This window comes from Leptosomus discolor, chromosome 1 (genome assembly GCF_034619465.1).
Source record: "Leptosomus discolor isolate bLepDis1 chromosome 1, bLepDis1.hap2, whole genome shotgun sequence".
Classification (NCBI taxonomy): domain Eukaryota; kingdom Metazoa; phylum Chordata; class Aves; order Leptosomiformes; family Leptosomidae; genus Leptosomus; species Leptosomus discolor.
In genome coordinates, this window is record NC_141391.1 from 124,804,214 (window position 1) to 124,822,393 (window position 18,180).

General features: G+C 36.5%; 1 protein-coding gene across 3 annotated transcripts in view; it reads right to left on the reverse strand.

Moving 5' to 3' along the window:
- TBC1D23 (TBC1 domain family member 23) overlaps positions 1 to 18,180 on the reverse strand; it is a 36,791-nt gene that overhangs the window by 4,963 nt on the left and 13,648 nt on the right. Inside the window, exons 5-16 of one of the 3 annotated variants that reach the window (XM_086478164.1) lie at positions 16,661 to 16,784; positions 14,398 to 14,522; positions 14,241 to 14,284; positions 13,176 to 13,279; positions 12,290 to 12,412; positions 11,174 to 11,266; positions 7,312 to 7,482; positions 7,049 to 7,091; positions 6,240 to 6,349; positions 5,433 to 5,575; positions 4,202 to 4,246; positions 1,044 to 1,132 (exon numbers count right to left, since the gene is read on the reverse strand). In XM_086478164.1, coding sequence (XP_086334290.1) covers positions 1,044 to 1,132; positions 4,202 to 4,246; positions 5,433 to 5,575; positions 6,240 to 6,349; positions 7,049 to 7,091; positions 7,312 to 7,482; positions 11,174 to 11,266; positions 12,290 to 12,412; positions 13,176 to 13,279; positions 14,241 to 14,284; positions 14,398 to 14,522; positions 16,661 to 16,784 — 1,214 coding nt within the window. Of the gene's footprint in view, positions 1 to 1,043; positions 1,133 to 4,201; positions 4,247 to 5,432; positions 5,588 to 6,239; positions 6,350 to 7,048; positions 7,092 to 7,311; positions 7,483 to 11,173; positions 11,287 to 12,285; positions 12,413 to 13,175; positions 13,280 to 14,240; positions 14,285 to 14,397; positions 14,523 to 16,660; positions 16,785 to 18,180 lie in introns of all 3 variants that reach the window. The other 2 variants (XM_086478170.1, XM_086478177.1) reach the window with 2 other exon arrangements.

Below are 18,180 nucleotides of genomic sequence, written 5' to 3' on the forward strand. Positions count from 1 at the left end.
ATTGCAGTGATAATGCTTACTTACTAAACCTAATAGTGCTTTTAATAGCGAATGGAAATAGAAATTAGCAAACAACCACTACCAAAAATGTTCTAGACAATTTGTCTTTGAGGATCTGGTTTTCTGAAACTGTGTAGACTTCTCCAAACGCTATTATGGATGATCAAAGAGCTGTGCAAACCCAATTACATGGCATTTGGAGAAGCCTACTTATTTGTTTCTCACACGGAAGCTGAGTATGCCTTTCAGTAACAGAATGGTTACTTGTGAGATGATGATGGCTGGAAGTATGCTAGCACTAACAGAACACCACCAGGACAGCTGTAAGTCTGCACCATTATAACATTAGCACTAGCCTCAAAAAAACTCACAAAAAACCTTTGTGAAAAGTGTGGTATTACAGTTTTCCCTGTAATTTTTCAACTAGGTGAAAAAAGTAAATAAAAATTGCATGTTTTTTCTACAGCGTTCTGCACACATATCAAGAGATGAATCAATTATTAACAGATTTGATGCTAAAAAGCAAAGTCCAAAACACTAGAGAGGTGTGCACACATCAGCCATCTTAAGTCCCGCTCCATCTGTATTTTCAGAAATACAGATCATTATACTAACTGCCAATACTAGAGATTCAATCCAAGATCTATCAGCCAAACTAGGTCCTTCACATTTTGCTTACTGTCACGAGTAATAGAGGTACAATTGCACATTTACACATACATTCCAGTGCAGAAAAACAGATCTTTACTGCACAAATAGCAACTTAACATGAACGATCCACTAAATCCATCTATTTCCACTTCTTCCCCTTGGCAGTTTGGTGCCTACCGCAAAATCTCATAGTTCGCTACTATGTATTTGAAGAGAGTGTTTCTTTCTTGGTTGGTCCTAAGCACCACCATAACAAACGCTACCAATGATAATAGTTAGAAAAATGTCACATTGTAAGACGAATATGTAAAATACACTCTTATGATTTAGCCAAACTTAGTAATTTTGTCTTAATAGGCTAATCTAGGTAAAAGGAAAATCTTCTACTGTACCAGTATCATATTCTTCTTCATCTCCGATGCTGAATACTGGTTTCACACCACGGTAGGGTTTTCCTACTCTGTCACTGCTGCTGACGTGTCTGTTGGTAATGACAGTGCAGGAGAGGGAGAAGAAAATTAACTTTCGCACTGATGGTGCAACTCCTACAGTAACGTATTAGCAAAACAAACACAACAGTGCAACTGAGAAGGACAAGAGAATTTCATGAAGCTGCCTGCAAGGAAACTGTGACAGACCCATCAAGCAATTCGGTTAGTGAAAGCATGTATTTCAGTTACTTGGCAAGGGTGACTGTTGCAACAAAGTGAAAAGAAATACTTTTTTTGTTTTAAAAATAACTTCCAGCCATCTTCTCAAATGACCCAAGTATGCCAGAGACCTGAAAACTGACAACATGCCATGAAGTTTCTAGCATGAAACTGAAATATTTTTAGACAGTCAGGGCAGCTTTACAAGGACGCCAAACTGGGATGGAGGAAAAAATGAAGACTATTAACTAACATGTGTGGAAGCTCATTTTTCTGGTTAATTCCTCGAAAGATAACAAAATACCATAAGCACTTCAAAGTGGAGTTATTATAAATCATCCACTGCAATATAACTCTAACTTCCTGATCATAACGTTCTCCAGCATAAGCCAAATCCCAAAAGCTTTGGTCAAGCGATTCCTACTGCTAAAATCCCAGCATCACTGGGATTTCTGCATAGATATGGACCTCAAAACTCACACTTAAACCTATTTCTACAGATCATATTGAATGTCACGAACACACACAACTGAGTCTTAATGTTTGACAGTAACAGTTGCAAATCCTGAGATACCTCCATCTCAGAGAGCTGTGATTGCATGGTCACAGCTGTCATGTTAAAAGTTGTGGCCCTCAACTGCTGAGAAGACCTGAAAAATATGACAAAACCTAAAGGTTCAGAAAGCCACAAAAAAGGGCAATTGCTGAAAAAAATAAACAGTTCATTATTTTAGCCTTTAGAACTGGCAACACGTAGTAGTTTAAAAAAAAAAAAACACCAAAAACCAAAACCAAAACATGCCCATCCCTTTCCTCCATTTCAATTTCTATAACCTCCCTCCCCATAATGTGTATTCATATTTTGTATAAACTATAAGCCCTGGTTCCTGTTTTAAGTATATTCACACGCTCCAGTTTACACGCTACTGTACAACCAAGTTGGACAGGCAACCTCTTTAGTAATACATAAATGAATGCTAGTACTTATGTATACCTGAAAGTGTATTTGAAAGTTAAAAACAAAACCCACGCTTTCTATGGCTAAAATTTACTAATGCAGACAAAACAAAGAAATGTTTAATAGGAAAACAACAGAAATGCATTCTACCATGAAACAAAACATAAACATACAAAAACATGCTTATTAGTGTTTAAGACAATAAGCATCAATGACACTGACAATTCAAGAGGGCAGTGCTTCTATATGGAGGCTTTTGTAAATATGCTTTAGTAATACACAACCAATTGAATAAGAAGCAGCACATTTAAATAGTGTCAAACAACTACACAGAGAGGATTTAAGAGAAGATCTCATTGGTATTTATAGATCAAAGTTAGTCAAAACAAGAGAAAGTAAAAAGCTAATTTATGAAAACCTGGTAACATCAAACTAGAAATGGATTTCCTTTAACCTGTTTGCATGGAAGGCCATTATTACATTGTTACAAATTGAATGCAATTTTACCAGCAAGCCTGCAAAATGACATATATCAGTGATAAACACAAAGTGGATCTAATTGAATGGATGGGAAAAGAACGCCATTCGAGGTTTTTAAGAGCTATAATTTTAAAAGAATAGTCCAGCAATCCACAGTGTGAGCAAATTTATTATCGCGTCCTCCCAATGAAAGAATATAAGCAAATTAAGTGAAAAGAGCAAGTAAAATAACTGGTATATGTAAGTATAATCTCAGTATATCAAAATGTCTTGGTTACAAACACAGATTCAAGTGTCTTTCAGTTATCAAACAGTCACCTAGTGTTTTAAATTGGAATTTTCTTACCATATTCTAAACACTGATGAACAAAATGTGGGGAGAAGTGCCCATGATCTTTAGGATTTCTAAATTAACAAAATGTATTACGTGCTATCGTGATATTTCAACTCTTTTTTTTTTTTAAATACCATTGGTTAACATTACTATTGGTTTTGCTCACACAACACCATTCTGTAATGCTTATGGGTAAATCCTATCTCAAATTATGTGCAAACTACTTGAAAGAAGAATTGGTCCAAAATCCTTGAAAAAGCAAACAGCATTTTACATCTCCATTAATTCTTCTAGCACCAATCATCATGCTTTTCAGTCTGAGGGTCAAAAGCTAGATTATGGAGTTCCTGAAGTATAACCAAAGCTCTGAAGTGATTATGCATGAGCTGTCCTTCATGTATTACAAGCAATTTTATATAACCTCAATTCACAATTTTTATTTCTGAAATAATTATAAGCCAATAAATCTGAGACAAATGTGAAGGGACTCCACATTTGTGTGAAACTTAGCGGTTATGTGAACAAGATGACAGAGAGTTGCAAGGCACATTTACTTACTAACTCAGCATTTTTCTTTTCCCCAGTAATGAGCATCTCTGTTTCTATCAGCATGCTCTATCACCATGTGATGAGAAGCACAAAAATTCCAGATTTCCAGACAGAATTTCCATATGGATTCCCAGTTAAATCTAAGCTCTGATGATGCTTTATGAACAGTTTATGACAAGTCCTTTTCATAGTTGTAGTCTCTCTTGTTAAAACCTTAAGCCATAATTTGTTCAGTAATTGCTCCTGGTGTTTTTCACTAGTACAAGTCACTAATAAAAACGTATACAGGACATGAGAAGTAAAAAAAAATGTTTCATAGAAAGCAATAGTAAGGAAGAGAACAGAAATAACAAAGCAGAAACTAAGAGAAGAAAGCACTGCCAATACATTCTTTTTCTTCCTCTAGTCCCCTGACCAGTACTTGTAAAAAACAAAAGCTTTAATATATTCAAAACCCCTTAATTAATATAAAAATACACAAGCAATTTTGTCAGTGTAACCAATGCTTACAAATATTGTGATGCCATGCTAAATACGACAAAGGTGGTTTTAGTCAGACTGCTTAATCATCAAGCTTACCGCTCCAGGCTTGCTCTGTCTGGCCAGGGAATATTGAAAGGTATTCTACAGTACATTGGGGCAGAGGACAGAACAAAAGAATTAAAAAAAAAAGTTTAAAGGAAAAATCTAGATAAATAATTGAAATGCTCTATATTGGCAATGTATCTTCTTCAAGGAGGATGCTTATAAATAAAAGCAATTCCTGACAGCTAGCTACAAGGTAGAGAAATATTTGTAAAAATTCTATTAAAAGATGCATTTTTCATGCTATGTATGGCTTACCTATAGGCCTTACCTGAATTCTTCACACACCAAAAGCTACTACCAAGTGCTGTTTAAGAATATTTTTGCCTCTAATTGTGAAATACTAATTTTAAAAGAATCATTTTCCAACAGGAAAAGAAGCAACAGTCTGTACCTTCTGATTAGGTACAAGACTACTAAAGACTACTGTTCATTTGGCATGTATTTTAAATCCTGTTATCAAACAAACACTAGCTCTATAAAATTCCCGAATATCAATGTCTTTGGAACACACAACTCCAAAGGCTGCATTTTAAACAACTCTAAACCAGGCTATTCAATTAAAGCTTTAACAGATGAAAGCTGTTTTTCCTTTATCTAGTTAAGAAAGCTAAGTATTTGGAATGATGACTTCCAACTTTGAAAGTGTCTTTTAATATGTTTGCACATTCTCATTCCCAGCTCAAGATACAAAGATACAATAAATGAACAAGAGCGGATTCTGGTTTGAAAAGCAGCTTTATGTCAGGACTTAAAAAATAAAGATCTTCAAAAAAGTTAACCTCAACTTGACAAGACAGGGCAGTAAAAAAAGCAAAACAGAACAAAACCAACCAAAAATCCTTTCCAGAATCCTTCTGCCATTCACCCATTCCATTAGAGTCAGGATGGGGAAGAACTGAAATAAAAGTGAAATCGTTCTTGACTTTTAGACTGAATACAGAACCGACCCATTATAAAAAGTCAAACTAACCATGCAGTGACAAATTTTAGATAAACATTAAAGAGAAAAGGTTGCTCACACTGGCCTTGCATTACTAAGGCAGCACGGTAGGCTTACTGTGTCGTGATAAAATTGTGAGGAGGGTCAGGGTAGGAAATCTAAAAGCTGAAACTGGAAGGTAATTTTTTTCTTAATTAGCACAGTCTTCACAGTTACAAAAGAGCAACCCAAAATGGGAAGTCATTCGTCACGCTAATTCACAGTGAGATATAAATAACGCACCTGTCCACTGGCGTAGATGTATTTTCAATAAAACTAATAACTTTTTCTTTCACATTCACAGATTTAGTCTTCAAAGCAACCGTCATTTTGTTTACCAGGGATTTTACTCCTTTTCCATCACTTGAACCATTAGGAGAATCACCCTGTAAAAGTAACTCCTCTCAGGATTAATCATATAAAAATAAGGATATTTCATCTCTAGTTCATTAAGAAAGGAAACAGACTACAAAACAGTAACCTATTTTTTGGTACTTAGTAGAACATTAATTATAGCATTAAGTATTCTTTTAGAATCCTATCAAATGACAGCAATATGTGTCTGATGTAAAGATGACCCAATAAAGCAAGCTAACAAACCTTATTACTGAGCATTCTGCTATGGAAGCCTAGAGAGGAAGGAATTCTATTAATAAGTTGCATCCAAATTAAAAGCCAAATTCTATGTACAACATATCAGCTATAGAAGAAAGACAATTTTGAGTTTTCCCACGAAACTGTATGCCAGGTTTACAGTAATTCATTCTGAGAGTGAAGAAAAGCCAGGAAAAGATTTGTCCATTACATATATTCTGCTGGAAAACAACTACAGCAAGTTCTTCTGTACAAGCTCTTCCTTTCAAAAGGATAAAAATGTTTAGGTTGCTTCCAACTAGACAATTAATATAGTTTGAAATTAAACACAACTGAAAACAATCATGACTCGCAGTAATGCTTTTTACAGAACATAATGAGGAATATGAAGAAAAAAACCTCAGTACACCTGAGGCTCCCATCCTACTATACCACTTGAGCTTAAAATTCACTTACATCAACAGAGGAGTTTATGCTACTTCTTGAGCCTGAGGTACTAGCAATCCAGTGGCCATATCCGTTTTCTGGTCCTTCCACATTGATATCTGCTAAGTGCTGCTGGAGGGCTGTTAAAAGGCCATTAAAAACATTCAGAACTACACTGGAATTAATCTGTTTATGAAAATATTGTATATTCAATGCTAATCGGTAATAATTTTTGCTCCACATGATTTAATGAAACAGATAAATTCAGCTACTTCTGTCATCACCCTTGGCTTTTCTTTCTGTAGTACAAAGGCTAATATTCAGTAAAAAAAACAGTTAAAATACAGCAGTAACTAAAAATAAATCACTGCTTTGATCCTGAAGATTGCTGTTATGACACTGCACGTATTGACTAGTAATGCCTCTATACTCATATCGTAGCATGGATCTCTCCACTTGTTGTAGAGCCTGATTGATTTCAGCAACAAACTGCCAAATTCTGAACTGATGATTTAAGAAAACACAACAGTAGTTGTTACACAGAAGTAGCATCTTCTACTGCAATCTACAGAGGCTACACATCAAGAATGATAAGTTAGAAGAAGTAGGGAATTTCCCCACTTCCTATATTAATTTTTCACCATTCAGAAATACGAGTAAGTCGTAACAGTTAACCACAGATGTTTACTTAGACAACCACAGTGTTGACTTACACAAAACAAAAACCTGACAAATGAGCCCTATTTGCTATTCATTTAGCTGATTTCTAGCCAAAGCCTAATAGAAGTATCAACAGCATTATCAAGTTTTCTCAAGCCAAAGCTCATTAACAAGCTTACCCATAAATCCTCCTTTGGCAATGCTTACATACTCCTTATTTTTCTGCAACAGAAAAGACATTTTTGGTCAAAGCAAAAATCTGTGGAATGAGTTTTTCAAGCACGGTAATGAAACGTGGGTTAATTTCATAAAAACTGTCAACTTGAATAATGTAAAAAAACAGTTATGATTTAAAGGGGAAAATATTTTGCCATTTAGTACCAGTTACACATGCAGACACAATTTATTTCAGCTATTAAAATCAACAGCAATTTAGTTTTACCTGTAAGAAGTGTGCTAGCACCATGTTCATATACATATCTTCTTCTTCCCTGCCACTTCCCATAAAGCAGAGATGTTCCCCACCAGCTATGGAGCCAGACTCAATAGATTGTTTTTGTGCTTCTAATAGGGATTTTACAGACTGTGCAAATTCTGATGGATTTTGAAGCATCTGTGGAATGAACAAACAAAAAGGGCTGTTTGACACCACCACACTGCAAAACAACTTGTGAAAAGATACAAACTTTGAAAACGGTTGTAATTTGTTTAGCACAAACAAGGCCACATCAGCACTGTAAAAGACGCACACAACACACAAAAAGACAGCCTGACCCAGACTTCATCTTATATAAAGAACACTGAGAATGGTCCTTTTCTTCCTCACTCCACCTTGCTCTCCCCAGGGAAGAAATGTTCATTCATGCAGACACCAACTAATAGTGGAAAAAGCCTTCCCAACTTTTGTGTTGCGTCAAGTTGGCAATACGGTAGAGGGACTGATTTCCTTATTTACAATTGCTTGAGCACAACACGTTCAAGCTTTGCAGTTTTGAAACACTTTAAAATACTTAGAATTTCTAGGTGCCACTAAGGTCCTTCCTCCTCTTGTTGTCTCCCCACTAAGCTTTTTCTCATTTACTTACCCAGATTTGGAAAAAAAATTTACAATCGAGAGTACAAGGAGGTATTTAGGATTCTTAGTACTCTCAAAAAGTTAAGGCTGTGGTCTCTTGAAGGCCTAATATGCACGCAAAACCAATAAGCAGCTAGACGAAAGAGATGAAGAAACAGCTGAATACAGCTGAAATTTTAACATGGTTTTGTGGGGAAGGCACGTATTTAAATTAATAAGCAAATGGTGACCTGTAACTAGATTGTGGGGGGAGAAATTCTCATTATCTAGCCTTTATGCTACATTAAGTGACAAAGTACAAGTAATGAGTACACAATCCAGCCATCAGCAAGTCAACCTGAACTTTAACTGGAGTTTTCCTATAGCCAAATCCTGCTGCTTTATTACACAGGTGCTAAATCTCACTACTTCCTCTAAGACTACCTATAAATGAGATGGATTCCACAGTGCTTTCCCCATTGCCTCCCTTTAAAGCAAGTTGTGTGTACTTTGCACAAACAAGCGTATAAAATGCACTGAAGTTCCATTAATGGCTTTTCATCTCCAAGATTGCTCCCTACAACGTTTTTCTGGCATTAAACTTCTAAAACCATAGATGAACCTGGTGACATTTACCCAGCAATGGTTCATGAAGGATCCTGAATCAGCAGAAGCTAATTCCAACATGTAATTTAAATACATACAAACTAATCACATCCAATTTAAGAATTGTCTTCATGGACTTTTTCATCTATTACTAGGTTTTATAACTATTTTATAATTTATAATGTTTATTTCTACTTTATTGAATACAGTGTTAAATTAAAGCTAGCAGAAGGACACCCACATACCATAGGGAAAGTTTTTTCCTAAATAATTTTTCACCTAGATTAAAACCCAGAACACTATATCATAGAATCATTTATGTTGGAAAAGACTCTTGAGTCCAACCAGAAAGCTAACACTGCCAACTCTCCACCACTAAGCCATGTCCCAAAGCACCACATCCACACATTTTTTAAATAACTCCAAGGACGGTGACTCAACTGCTTCCCTGGGCAGCCTGTTCCAGTGCTTCACAATCCTTTCAGTGAAGAAATTTTTCCTAATACCCAATAGTGCCATTTGAGGCCATTTCCTCTTGTCCTATCACTAGTTACTTAAGAAAAGAGACCGACACCCACGTCACTACAACCTCCTTTAAGATAGTTGTTGAGAGCAATAAGGTCTCCCCTCAGCCTCCTTTTTTCTCAAATGTAATTACACTTACGCAAATAATACTGAATAATACATCATGGTAATTAAGAGAGGTAAAGATAATAGATGCAGGACTGAGCTTCTTAACTAAGAAACATAAAAAAGCCTTTTATGGGGTATATACATAGAAATCACTCCATGCAGCATCCATAGACTGCTTGAAGTGAAAGAGTAGAGGGTTAATCTAGAAGTGAAGAATACCTATGAGCCATCTGAAGGGTAAGTGATTTTGGGAAAAAAGGACAGAAAAAAATATGATTGAATGTTCAGTTAGGAATTCATAATGAAATGGAAACTACTGCAAAATCTTTAATGAATTAATTAGTCCCTAGTACATCCCAGTCCCAAAAGTAACACACCACTTCTCTCATATTGTACTGCAAAAATTTTAAAGGAACAACCAAATCCTTTTCCAGTCATATGCTCCTTACAAGCAGGCTGTAGTAAGACTGGCTGGTGAGAAAAAGAAAGGGGAAAAAAAGCTACTTGTTAAAATTAATGACACCTTTCATTAGAAATTATGATGCTAAAAATAGATTTCTCCTCCAAGCAATGTCTAGTCTTTAGCCTGTATAGGTTTCCAGCTCTAACCAAAGCACAGTAAGTCTGTAATCCCAAATTCTAATGTCATTAAGTACTAAACTTCTCAGTAAAATGATGGTTTCACCTATTTCCTTTAACTTTTGAAACCTCATCACACAGCTAGACACTACAGTCCACAGACTAGAGTCTAAACTAAGGACAATTTATTTTTCAAGTGTGGTGGGTTGGCCCTGGCCAAAATGCCAGGTGCCCACCAAAGGCACTCTATCACTCCCCCTCCTTAACTGGACAGGGGAAAGGAAAAAAAATAACAAGAGGCTTGTGGGGTTGAGATAAGGACAGGGAGATCACTCAGCATTTACTGTCACGGGCAAAACAGACTCGACTAAAGGAAAATGTAACTTTTTACTAATTAACTCAGAGAGGAGTAATGAGAAATAAAACCAAATCTTAAAACACCTTCCCCCCACCCCTCCCTCCTTTCCCGGGCTTAACTTTGATCCAGATTTTTCTCTCTCCTCCCTCCCAGCGGCACAGGGGGAAAAACAGGGAATGGAGGTTGGGGTCAGTTCATCACTCTGATGATGTTTTCTGACGCTCCTTCCTCCTCAGGGGGAGGATTCCTCACATGTTTCCCTTGCTCGAATGTGGGGTCCCCCTCACGGGAGAAGGTCCTCCATGACTTCTCCAGCGTGAGTCTTCCCACGGGTTCAGTTCTTCATGAACTGCTCCAGCGTGGGTCTCCTTCGTGGGGTGCAGTCCTTCAGGAACAAACTGCTCCAGCATGAGCCCCCCTCATGGGGTCTCTGGCAGCAAACCTGCTCCAGTGTGGGCTTCTCTCTTTCTGCACGGACCACAGGTCCTGCCAGGAGCCTGCTCCAGTGCAGGCTTCCCACAGGTTCCCAGCTTCCTTCAGGTATCCACCTACTCTGGCGTGGGGGCCCTCCACGGGGTGTAGGCAGTCATCTGCTCCACCGCCCATGGGCTGCAGGGGACAGGCTGCCTCACCATGGTCTTCACCACAGGCTGTAGGGGAATCGCTGCTCCGGCGCCTGGAGCATCTCCTCCCCCTCCTTCTTCACTGACCTTGGTGTCTGCAGAATGTCTCTCTCACATATTCTCACTCCTCTCACTCGCTGCAATTACTGCTGCGCAACAACATTTTCATTCTCTTAAATACGTTATCACAGAGGCGAAACCACTGTCGCTGATTGGCTCGGCCTTGGCCAGCAGTGGGTCCGTCTTAAAGCCGGCTGGCATTGGCTGTATCTGACATAGGGGAAACTTCTAGCAACTTCATACAGAAGCCACCCCTGTAATCCCCCCTGTTACCAAACCCTTGCCACACAGACCCGTTACAACAAGACAGACATTTCTCTCTCCTATTTAACTTAGGATTCAAAAAAAAAAAAAAGAAAAAAATCAATAAAGAAGCAAAAAGCATACAAACCAAATCCGAGTCTAAATGGAATGCTGTTGACAAATGCCCAGCATTGTATTGCTCTGCAGGACGACAATCCACTACAAAGAACCTTACTCCATCCTGAAAGATAGAGATTTTGCCTGTTACAAAATTTTAAAATTGCATAATCATTGATGGGAAAGAACATAATTCAATTACATTTTAATACTAATTCTGATACTACAGGAACCCCTCAAAGCGGCTAAGAGCTATTGGAAAATATTGTTTCATTTGACTTATCTGAACTTCTACAGTTACCAGACCACTAACAGTATTCTAACAGTGATTTCCCAAGTGCAATATACACAGTGTAATTTCACCTCTATTGAGAGGAAATACAGTGCGTGTGAGGCCACACATCAACAAGACATTGGAAGGGAGAACTCTGAAGTCCCAATCCAACAGTTCATTATTACTCAGCACAGCACATAAGGATAGCTTTATATCCCACCAACTTCAACAGGATATACACAGACGCTTAACTTTACTTGGACTAGGGGGAAAAAAAAGCCACAACAGTATGCAGGATGAAACTGGGGCCTGGAAACTGCTACAGAAAGCCAGTAATCGGTAAGAAACACTGTAACTTAGCTACACTGATATCCATATATTGGTCTTAAATACTCTAAGTGAAGACCCTGCATATAAGTACGTCTGCAATTAACTACCACAGAAATAGCTTGAATCAATTTTCTTTTTTGTTTAAACCTTTCACTGACAAAAGACAGATATTTCATAATGGCATTCTTCTCAAAGGTACTGAGTAGTGGGTTTTAAATTTTCCTCTACAATACCTCCATTTGGAAAGGAATTCAAATTAGTGACATATCACTTTAAGCTCCCACTACTCAGATTCAAATCAGCTGTATTAAGCTCCCCTGCACTGTATCTCTAGTTGGTACAGCACAAATGCATTGCAGTCAGGAGATCATTTACAAGGGAAAAAACTTCAAGACAAGAATACTTTTTCCTGAAATAGTGAAATAGTGTCTTGTTCGCACTTAAAAATATTTGTGATACACAAAGTACTAAGTGACTCTCTTCCTTTTCTAGACAAGAGAAGGGCTGGGGGCGGGGAGGGGAAGAGTAATGCAGTATACTGACTCCTTGTTGCTGATTTGCTTGAAGAATCTCAGACACAGAAACTGCTAGACAGAGAGCCTGGCTCAAGTCTGTGTCATCATCTTTGAGGCCCAGCAAGCTGCTGCCAAAAAGACTGTGGTTGTCCTAATAAGGCAAGAAGGAAAAAAAGTTAACTAAATCCATCATCTTTACATGTGAAGGCTTAAGGCTTAAAGCAAAACTATATCTACCATGTCACAAACTTTAAGGCCACTACACAGGTATCTTGTCCGTATAGTTAAGAAATGTTTGATGAACTGAAATTCTTTCTGAGAATCATGCTAAGGCCTGAACTTCCATTACAAACACACTTGTTCACCACTCTGATCATGCCAACATGATGAGATATCCGTGGTTTTTGGGGTTTTTTTTGGTTGTGGTGGGTTTCCCCCCTGCCCCCAAAAAACCCTCTCACATTACCTGCCTACACACATCGGAAAAAGTACCAAGCCAAAGGCAATGACTATCAGTTACTTTTGTTTCATGAATTCACTGAAGTCAGATATCTTGAGTAAGGAAGAACTGCAACAACAGTGCAGGTGATGACAGCTTTATCTCTAGTAAGTGATTTTTTCCCGTTTGGTGTTGCAAATACAGCTAGGATTGCTGCGCAATTGTGTCAGTATGGCATTTTTGCTTCATCAGTTCTTACCACAACGTGGTTTGCAAAACAAGGTCATCAGCCATGAAGTGAAAATTTTGCAGGGAAGCTTCTCTCTAACATGTTTCGCTTAACCTTCTTATCTTTCAACCAGAGTTAACAACATGAAAAAATTGTTTAAAAAAACACTGCACTGAAATATTCAAAGTTACGGTCAGCAGGAGCTTAGTCAGTCACCAAAAAAAGTTCAAAATTACTTTGTATTACCTTCCTGAAAGAAGCTGGAGTTTTGCTACAGTAATATTGTGCCAAAGAGAAGAGATCTTCTATATCCTCTAAATTGAGATTGGCTGGTGAAGTTTCTAAGAATTCTGAGATATACAAACAACATAAGTGCACCATTATTTCAGACGTAGAAAAGAAGCACCATACATCTTTTCACATCATAAAACAACTTATTTTTTATAAGGCATAACAATTGAGTTTATTGATTAAACATGAATGCTGATTCTCTCTCCAGGTGGAAAGAAAAGAATCAGGAAACACTCCTTATCCATAGGAAACCTAAGCTATTTGCTAGAAGTTCAAACCTTCTATGCAAATTATTTTTTACCACACTCTTACCTCTGTACAGTTTTAGCTTTCAGTTGTAAATCAGCTGTACTAAGTTGTAAGTTAGCTGTACTAAGTCAGCTGCCTTTTCTGAAGAGGGATGACCAAGAGAATCCTCTAAAACAGAATACTTAATCAGCAATACTGTTTTATGTCCTGGATGGTACAAGGGTGTAGTTCTGCAATGTATGGCAAAGACACAAAATTCCAAGAACCCTCATTTTTAACTACTAGGAGACGATGAATTATACTGTATTACGCCATGTAAAAAAAAAATACAAAGGCAGGTGAAACAGTCTCAAGAAAGTCAGTGTAACGTCTATAAAAATCAAAGTGGGTAAAAGAAGAACAATGAATTAGGCTCAAATCAAGTGCATATAAAGATAATAATCTGGAAAATACAAGTGCAGTAGATTTAAAGAAGGATTTGAAAGCTGCTGCTTTGGGCTTAGAAATGGTGATTGTTTCAAGTACTCCAAACTGAAGTATAAAACTAGGTGTGGGGTGCTAAAAGGAAATGCAAGAAAAGAATGTTAAGGACAGGACAAATGTGATGCAGCAAAAGAGCAAAGGAATTAGTGGGTGAGGGGATTCATTAGTGAGATAACCACAGGGAAATAATCAAATAATTCAGTTATTTAGTAATTAAAAATTATAATAAAGTCAGATTATACTACATGGTAAATATTCTGCTAGCATCTATGTAAGAGAATTACTTACTTATCATTTCTTCTTTATCTGATTCTTGTGCTAAGATAACGTCTCTGAAAACAGTAAAGTCACAGGCATAGATTAAGTCAGTAAAACCAAAATGAAACAAAAGTGGATTAAAACTGTGTCTGCAAGGCATGTTCCAAAGGATTAACTATACACTTACTTTGCATTGACAAGGATGATTAACATCAAGAAATAAATAAAGAATGGATCTGCTTGTTGTAGATACCCATCCCATATCGCCTGAGTGACTTCAGCTGAACAGTAATATGAGAAGAGGCTTCCAAGCTAAAAATTTGGAAAAAGTGTGAGAAAAAGCAATAACCAGGAACAATCTTATGAAGATAACATTTTTAACAGATACAAGATATCTAAAAGAAAATAAACCAAACAAAATTATGTTAAAACATACATCTGTACCACGTATTGAAGGATGGTTCTATCCTCAGAAACAATTTTTATGGAAAGAATGCAGTAATGCTACAGGTCATCTCTGAATAAACACGCCTAGTGTGAAGGCAAACTCTGCTGTACATTGTCAGCCTTGCAAATTCAACCAGAGATAACACAATCAGGCTGGAATACTGTTTAGCTCACAGTCACTGCTAAATACCTATTATACCAACAGGACAGTAATAAGAGAATGTATTTACTGAACTAGCTTAGCAAGTAGGACTTTGAAAGGATTCTGCAAACAACATTCTTTCCATTTTTCACAGTAGAACTAAGCTAATTGAACATGGTTGTACATTAGTTTGACAATGTCATTTAACATTACATTATGATGCTTTATGGCTGAGTAATTAAACATTCGCAAGCAACAGAATATTTTCATTACCATTTAACAAACTTTGCTGTTCCCATTTAAAAATACATCCTCTCTGATATGCAAAGTTCAAAACAGATAAAAGAACAGGTAGGAACTTCTCTTCATACATGCCAGATAATATTTGCAATCACACCTAACTCAAATGTATTGTGTATAACTCAAATACCAGCTGGCTTCACTGGGGTCTTCCCGAACTTGGCAATGCAAACAGATTCTGTATCAGAGCTACAGCTTTCAAAAGCTCACTATCTGTTTTTAAACACTATCATAGAATATTTCAACACTTCCTAGTATAACTTTATAACAAAAGGTAAGAAGATCTATCCAATTCAGAATCAAATGCAACTGAAGATGAAACGTCCCCGAACAACAAGGCAATGACAAGTTTTCAAATCTTGCTTATGTATTTCTACACATTAGAAATATCTCTATATAGACTAAGCTTTTTGACAAATGAAACAAGGAATTTTAATGTAGTCTCATAATATAAGATGAGGCTTAAGATTGTACACCAGAAAGCATGACAACAGGACTGGCAGCTACACTAGCTCAATTCCCTACCTCCTTTCAAAGGGAAGATTTTTTCCTAATGAACCACTAAACTGTTAATAAATGACTTAAAAGAAGTTTGTATTTTTCTAAGAAAAAATATATATTACAAAAAAAGGGAGATTCAGTAGTAAAAAAAAGACCCAAGATTCCTCTTTTGAAAACTGATGACAGGCAAAAGGCAGATTTTGAGAATATGGAAATTCTTCCTGGACACATTTTAGTACTAAAACTGGTAGCAGCCTAAAAAAATTTAAAAAAAACCAAAACCATAAATACAAACCTTGCAGTTTAATAATTTGTTTCAGTCTTATTTCTTTAACTGAAAGTAATAGAGTTACAAAAAATATTACAAAGCAAGTGGGTGTGAAAGAACAGCCTAGAAGAGTTCACAAGTCATAACGACTTTACCTCTGCAAGCAACACATCATGATTTTGTACTGCATATACTAAGTAGCATTGAAACATGACAATTTTGCTGCTTTATGTTGTAGTGCCGCTACACAAACTTCATAAAGTAGTGATTGAGGAAAGCATCTTTATAACTGCCCTCAACTCCAGGCAGTATTGAAGTTAAGGTGAGGAGGAAATAGCCAATTCTTGGAGTCGTAAAGTATACGTGCCTAAACTCTAAAAGACATAGCATCTTATGAGGCAGTCAAATATATCTATTAGCACAGAGTTTTTTAAAACTATTAGTAATTTGACTTTAAGAGATCTGTTAAGCTGATGTTTATCCATATCTACAACCATACAGCTGCTCACTATAAAAACTAACAAGTTTCTTTTTGAGTATGTCAGTTTCTCCCATTCTTACTTATTCCAAGTAGCTCCTAACACCAGTGGCTCAATTAACATCCAGTAATGTCATGTTAACAAGATCTCATACTTTATGTTAAACAACTGAACACAAAAAGCCAAACATGCGATTTAGTTCAATATATGCAGTTGTAATCTCTTGTACTACTCTTCTATAAGCTGGCAACATTTACTTGAATTTTAACAGAAATTTATTTTTCATTATGTTTCCCTACTTTCACTTTATTACCCAGTTGAGTGCATATGAGTCTGGAGTCATCTTCTTAGTATCAAGAAAGGAGCAGAGTTCAGGCTCATGGTACTGAAGCAGCAGTCTAAATAGATGAAATGGTCTTCCCTTCATAAAACAATCCCTAAAAAGTAGCAGTGAAAATAATCATAAACCCCCTCGTAATATTCCAGTTGTCAGACTTACAGTAGCAGTTCTTTATTAGTTGTGATTATGTAATTTCCTCTATTGTTCTTTTAATTCACAGGGACTGATCATGAAGTCAACTTGCCTCAAGAGCGAAAGAAAAACCAAAACAACAAAAACACCTCACAAACACCGAAAGCCCACTATATTAATAAGGCAGAAGAAAGAATGTAATAGTGCCAATATAATACATAAATATTTAAAACAGATTTACATATAAAAACAAGGCTACCATGGTATCAGTGGTGTTAACCAAAAATAGAATTAAAAAAAACCCCACCACTCTAATATGACAGCCAAAGGAAACTTAAAAGATGCTTATTTCATACATGAATAACAATTAAATGTCAATTCATCAAGCAGGAAATAAAAGAATATTTAAAATGAAGAATCAGTTGTTTAAAGACATTAAAGAACAAATCTTAAGTGTTAAAAAACTTAAGTAAACTTATAGGAAACTTGACATACAGATCTCCAAACACAATTATCAGCCTAACTTTCTTAAACAAGGGTATGTCTATGGTGGTGAAATGGAAACATTCACAGCAAATCACACGCGGGGATTCTTTTTTGAAATTGCCACACAAACTCTGACTTCCCATTAAGTTAACAGGACAAAAAGTGTGAAAAGAAGAAAAATGTTCTATTCATTAATTTAGCATAAGAATCTAGACTTGCAAATTACTTTCTGTGAATGGTTAATATGGTCAATTATTCTAGTCAGTCATTCTTTACCACCTTTTAACATCAAGAATGGATATATACTCAAAAATAACTTTAAAAAGAATTTTTCCACATTTCTACTGACAGTGGAACAACCTTGTTTAGACATTTTTCTTAATTGTTTTCTCAGTAATTTTTTACTTCTGGTACTGATCATAGTAATCAACACTTAACAAATACCAGTTTAAAAAAAACAAAACAAAACAACCAAGAATCAAACAAAAACCACCCCCAAAAAACCCAACAAAAAATTATGAATTCCTATATCTATCCATTACTTCTCAGGCTAAAAGCAGGTCCAGTCATTTGAAGGACTGTTAAAAAACAAAAGCAAGGCAAAAACAATTAAAAAAAGGTTTAGCTAAACAGCAATAAATTGCCCTCAAAACTAACCTACATTTTACTTTAGGAGAGGGTGGCTTGTTGTTGTTTTGGGGGGATTTTTTTTTAACCCCCCCAAAATGAAGCTATTTTCTATCCTCTGTTAGAGGTAACATTGATGTAGTGTAAACAGATGTAATGCACTTTTTCTCACATGGTCCTTGGGATAACACATACTTCCATTATCCACTTGCATCTTTTTAGTTAGGTTACTACCTTACAAGCTCTCA